The following is a 6,087-nucleotide window of genomic DNA, read 5'->3' on the forward strand; positions in this document are numbered from 1 at the left end:
AATATAATGATTAATTAAATATTAATGACCATGACGAAATAAAATTTTAAATTATACAATTTTTATTCACATCACAATTATTAATAATATATTACAATTATTAATTTTAAAATTTTATTATATTTATGATTTTGTAAAATAATTTTATTCAAATAAATTTTTTGATATTAATCGTGTTTATATGTAAATCAATTGTTCATGAAAATCTAGATTTATTTTTTTCATCATCAAAATTATAAAGGTTAGATTTATCTGTTATAATAAATAATAAAATTACATCAAATATAACATAAATTATATCAATAAATTATATTTATCAATAAATAAAATCATATTATATAAATATTTATGATAAATATCTAATTAAATTTGAAAATTTATGAAATAAATAAAATAGAAAATGTTTTACCAAAAATAAATTAAAGAATAAATATATTTCAAGTAAAATCATTGTTAAATAAAATTATTAAGATTTTAATAATACAAATATAAAATTAATATATTATTTTTTATAATTATTAAATAGAAGTATATTCTCAAATATTTAACATCGTAAATCATGTCTTTATATTTTAATAAAAATCATCAAAATTGTTATATAATTTTTTTAAATATAAAAATATAATTTAAAAATAATTTTTTTTTAACGAATTTCTTTATATATAGACACATACACATGCACACACATATGTATGTATTATAAATCTGAAAATAAAATGTAATTTTTTTAATATAACCTTATTAATAATATATAATACAAATTTATAGAAAAATTATAATATGTATAAAAATATATAATAAATATTCTTTTATCATTAAAATATACTTTATATTGTTTTTTTCGTATATCTTATATTTTATATAAAAATTATATTTATTCAAATTTTTTATTTTTTTTTAAGTTATATAAAAAGGAAATTTTAAATTGATTCTATTGGACATTTACACTATTATTAAAATACATATTATATTAATATTAAAATATATTTTTTTGTGTTCAATATTTTCTTAATGAATTAAAATAATAATAAAATAATAAATAAATTTTTTATAAAATTCAGTAACTATATAGTAACATTTTGTAACTTAGAACTAGTTTATATACTTATATAAAATATATAAAATACTAGATTATCATTGGTAAACAATTTTAGTAATTATCAATTATTGAACCACGTGTGTGCTGGAAATAAAGTAAAATATAAAATTTTGGAAATTTTAAATAAATTATTTAGTAAAAGTAAGAGAAATAAGATATCCAAAAAATGAGTGATGATATTATGGAAGACAATAAGATTGGAAGTGGAGAATTACAAGAATTTGTTATAGCTGAAAAACAGAAAGCGTTAATTCAAGCTCAGGTAATAGTTTTAAAATAAGTATATGTAGTTTATAAAATAATTTAAAGTTAAAAGTATTTATGAATACTTTTAAGCAATTTGAAATTTGTAGAAACATCGTGAAGAGGTTAATTATTTAGCATTACATATATAGTATTTATACATGTAAAATTCAATTTAGATTTCGTAATAAAATATTTGATAAATACAAATTTTATGTTATTAAATATTATTAATGTAATTTTAGATTCATGAATTCAATGATATTTGTTGGGATAAATGTATTGATAAACCAGGAGTCAAATTGGATAGCCGAACAGAAACATGCTTAACTAATTGCGTTGATAGATTTATAGATGTTTCACTTTTAATTACAAATCGTTTTGCACAACTTTTACAAAAATCTGTATAAAAATATGTAATATTAAATAAATTATGCATATAATAGTTTTGTGTTATAAAGTGTAGGAAATAAAATTATTTTTTATTTCATTTTTAATAAAAAAATTATTTAATATTGAACAAATAACAATTAATTATATATTTTCTTCAACAAAAGTTCTTTAAATATATTTATATAAAAAACTTAATATATATATATATGTATATAAAATGTACATTAAAATTTACAAAGTTATAAAATTTTTCAATTTTATAAAGAATCATAAAAATATAGCATATAATAACTCTGTAATGTTATATTTTCTTTAAATACTATATAATATTGCATATATATATATAAAATATTATATATATTATTATATATTTAATAATTTCTAAGTATAATAGTTATTTTGAACATAAAGATATTTGATACCATAAAAATTAGGACATTTATAAAAATCAATTTTTATTTTTGCAAAAAATATTAATAATAAATTCTTTCAATAGCAAGCATAGTTTTTTTTGATATCATTTTAATATTTTAAATTTTAATTATTTTAATTTTTAATATTAATTTATAAATTAATTATATAATTTTCAATATATTCAAATATCAGAGATATTTTTATGGATAAAAAGTTTTGAAAAAAAATTTTTAAATTTTTTGTGTTATTTTTTAAAAGAACTTGCATTCCTTTTTTTGTTCCAGTAACACGTATATGATTTTTCAAAAAATCACAAATTACATTTGTTTTTATAAAAAGTTTAGACAAATTAAAAATATGTCTAAATACAAATACTTACATTTATATTCAATAAGTTTTTTTTAGATTTAATAAATTAAAACGATATTTTTATATAAAGATAATCGTTTAAAAAAAATAAATTACTAGAAAATGTTTAATAATTTATCAACTTAGGAGTTTCTTTTAAAATATGTAATAAATTAAATTTGTTTTTAACAAAAAGAGTTTATAGAGTAAAAATTAATCACAAAAGAATATAGTTTTATAACAATATTAATTTCAACAAGAAATTGGAATGATTATTTGAAGCATTAAATATTGTTATTCATAAAATTAATTTATAGAACTATTTTGAAAATGCATTTAATATACAATTAATTTTAACTATAAAATGAAAAGAAATACAAATAACAATGTTTTTTTTAGTAACTTTTGATATCAACTGTCAAATGCAAATATTTGTATAATAAAATATAATTTGCATTTTTTTTAAATATGTCTATTTTATAATGAAATAAATATGTAGATATTATATATATAACATATATATTATATATATAATATATAACATTATTTCTAGCATTCAAGCATATATTACATTGTTTATTCACTATTTGATTTTAAATAATTTTGAACACTGTCAATATTATTATTATATATAACTTCTTTTAAATTTTTAATTTTTATAATCAAATACATACTGGCCTCTGAGGAAGACACATATTATAAAATGCATCTTTTTTCCAAAAATCTTTTGATTTCCACCCACACCAACCTTTATTTATTACAGTTGGTAAATGTTCAGGGCCTACATAATGAGGATCTAAAATTAAAAATTTAACATCTCCAGTAATTTGATCATAACTAATTCCTAAAATTGTATGTGCTAATACTCCTCCACCTATAATTTATATATAAAATTAGAAACAATGAACAATTATTTTTATTAACAAATATAAAAAAAGTTAATTACCAATCATTATTGGTGTACCCTGTGTTTGAAAATGATGTAGTAGATTTGGAGCTAATGATGATACTTCTTCACCTGTAGACGCACAGAGTACTTTAACACTGATATCCAAAAGACTTTCTAATACAAAACCTACTTCCGTAGAACCAATCCATTGTTTACTATTAATAAAATTTGAAGGTTTGTCGCCTATATCAACTAAACATTTTTGTATTACACGATGTGATGGTACTGGTATTTCAGTGTAACCTTGTAATCTGTAATAATTAATTTAGAATTAAATAAAATTAAATAAAATTCATATATTTATTTTATTATATATTAAAATTACCTAAACCATGAAATAATAGTTTGTAGAGATCTATATGCACATCCCCATCCATTATCATCAAAATTATCTTGCATATAATGATAATACATATATAAACCTTGTACAATTTGTACTTTCCTATTGCTGTTTATTATATCTAATAAAGAAATTTATAAAAAAATATTTAAAAATAGAAATTGAAATAAAAATAGAAATAGAAATGTACTTATTATTATATTAAACATACCATCCTTTACCATAATTGCTTCATGAGGACTTATAAGTTTATTTTCTGTTTTTGAATCATTACAAAATTTCACAGCATTTCCACAACGGAAATAAGGTCTTGTCATATCTAATCCCAAAATTTTATGTAAATTTTCACGATATTCTACTGAAATTTAATGAGACATATAAATTACATTATATAAATAAGATAAAGTTCATATTATATAATGAAATAGAAAAACTTACTTGTTTCTTTATCACTATAACCATTTGGATAGACTATTGTGATCAAATGTCCAAAACCTTGAGGTTTAAAATGTATGGGTATTGGAAGTTTTATGGGTGTTTCTGATTTTTGAAGTTGATTTTCAAAACACTTTTCCACTAATTTGATATTTCGACACATAGATTCTACCAATATTCCATATAAATCTGCTGAACTTACATTAATATTGACTAAAGATAATGTATCAATAAATAAATTGCATTCCAAACTATTAAATGATCCTGTATTATAAATATTTTGTTTAAATTAATTACATATTTAAATATTTAAGTATAATATCTAATATTATAAAATATAAATAAAATATATAATATTCTTACGTTTTATATATTGAAGTACTGGAGCATATTTAATATTATCTTCAGAATGTTTATCTCCAGACATTTTTAAAAGTATATAAGCATTTACAGCATTCTGTTAGTTTAGTAAAATTGATATAATTTTTCTAAAAATGTCAGAGAAATAACAAATACAACGATAAACATTAAAAAACATACCACTATTCCCATAGGTTTCATAATGTCTTTTTTTATATTTCTAGTTCCTTCATAATTATCAGATATGTTTAGAATCTCTCTTAAAGATATATCTTTTATAATATTTTCATTATTGAAAAGGAAAGCATTTTTTGATGGAAAATGAATTCCTATTTTTCCTGACACAATCTGTTAGAAGAAGATTAATTTATATTTAATAATAAATAGAATCCTAATAAAACATAAGATATGAAGCTTACATTTTTTCTTGATTCTTTTAATACTTCCATTATATTATCATCCTGTGCAATTAATGGTAAGCTTCCTCTTAATCGAATATAAATAAATTCTTGACAAATATCACTTTCATTAATGATTTTTATATCATTAATAGATTCAAGTTTTAAATGAATATAAAAATATGCCTGTATCTTTAAATTATCATGTGTATATTTTAAAAATAATGGATTATCTGTGATATCAATATCCTAAATAAAAATGTAAAAAAGGTAAAATAAATAAATATATTTTCATGTATTTATGATTATATTTAATATTTTTACCTGAAATGCATCAATAAATTTTTCTTCACATTCACCAACATGTAAAATACCACAAAGATACACTTCTGCAGACATATGTAATTGTAACATTGTATGATTTATATTAATTTCAATATTATTCATTATATTTACGCTAAATGTTAATACTGTTAATGTATTATCATACATCACACCATATAAATGACCTGTTACACCATTTTTTATGTTTTTTAAACGCTAAAAATTTACATTGCTTATAAAATTAATTCATATGACATCAAAAGGCATAAAAATCAAAAATATGTACATATTACCTCTATAACATTAGATAAAATTCGCAATTGCGGCGCCATTTCAGAAATCTAATTATAACTAGATCTTTTATATAAATTAATTCGCATTAAATGTACACTATTGCCATATGGCAAAGGTTTCAAAAAATACATTAGAATATAATCATCCAATCAAAATTATATATATATATATATAAGAAACGCAACTGTCGTTTAAATATATATATATATATGTGTGTATACATATATATATATATATAATATGTATACACACATATATTTTTTGTATATAATATATATATATATATATAATATATATATATATATAATATGTATCAATATAATTGATAAAATATGATCAAATATCACTCATAATTTAGTATGAAAAAAGTAAATAATATTATTTAATGATACCAGTTAATTTTTGAACACGTCAGATTTATTTACTAAATCACAAACATTATTGAATAATGTTGGTATCCTGAAAGTTACTAGCATATTGTAGTTGATTA

The 6,087-nt window shown here is 18.4% G+C and overlaps 2 protein-coding genes across 4 annotated transcripts; one reads left to right on the forward strand and one right to left on the reverse strand.

The window, feature by feature from the left end:
• The first annotated feature begins 31 nt into the window (after positions 1-31).
• On the forward strand, positions 32-1,869 carry LOC107993493 (mitochondrial import inner membrane translocase subunit Tim8). Its single transcript, XM_017049927.3, has 2 exons — positions 32-1,361; positions 1,588-1,869. The coding sequence occupies exons 1-2, from the start codon at positions 1,266-1,268 to the stop codon at positions 1,750-1,752; spliced, it is 261 nt and encodes an 86-aa protein (XP_016905416.1). The 5' UTR covers positions 32-1,265; the 3' UTR covers positions 1,753-1,869.
• Positions 1,677-5,757, reverse strand: LOC107993461 (ufm1-specific protease 2). 3 transcript variants are annotated; one of them, XR_001765101.3, is made up of 11 exons: positions 5,597-5,757; positions 5,304-5,519; positions 5,001-5,228; positions 4,762-4,929; positions 4,585-4,678; positions 4,225-4,485; positions 3,998-4,144; positions 3,772-3,907; positions 3,577-3,697; positions 3,444-3,515; positions 3,342-3,371 (listed from the first exon to the last, which is right to left on the reverse strand). XR_001765101.3 is itself a non-coding variant. In XM_017049877.3 (10 exons), exons 1-10 carry the CDS (start codon positions 5,633-5,635, stop codon positions 3,160-3,162), a joined length of 1,752 nt encoding a protein of 583 aa, XP_016905366.1. In that variant the 5' UTR covers positions 5,636-5,757; the 3' UTR covers positions 1,677-3,159. The 3 variants fall into 3 exon arrangements, 2 of the variants coding, with proteins under 2 accessions (XP_016905366.1, XP_016905365.1); XM_017049877.3 differs by having other exon boundaries at positions 1,677-3,371; positions 3,444-3,697; positions 3,998-4,141; XM_017049876.3 differs by having other exon boundaries at positions 1,677-3,371; positions 3,444-3,697.
• Positions 5,758-6,087: the final 330 nt, after the last annotated feature.

The sequence above is a fragment of the Apis cerana genome, linkage group LG6 (genome assembly GCF_029169275.1).
Source record: "Apis cerana isolate GH-2021 linkage group LG6, AcerK_1.0, whole genome shotgun sequence".
Classification (NCBI taxonomy): Eukaryota; Metazoa; Arthropoda; class Insecta; order Hymenoptera; family Apidae; genus Apis; species Apis cerana.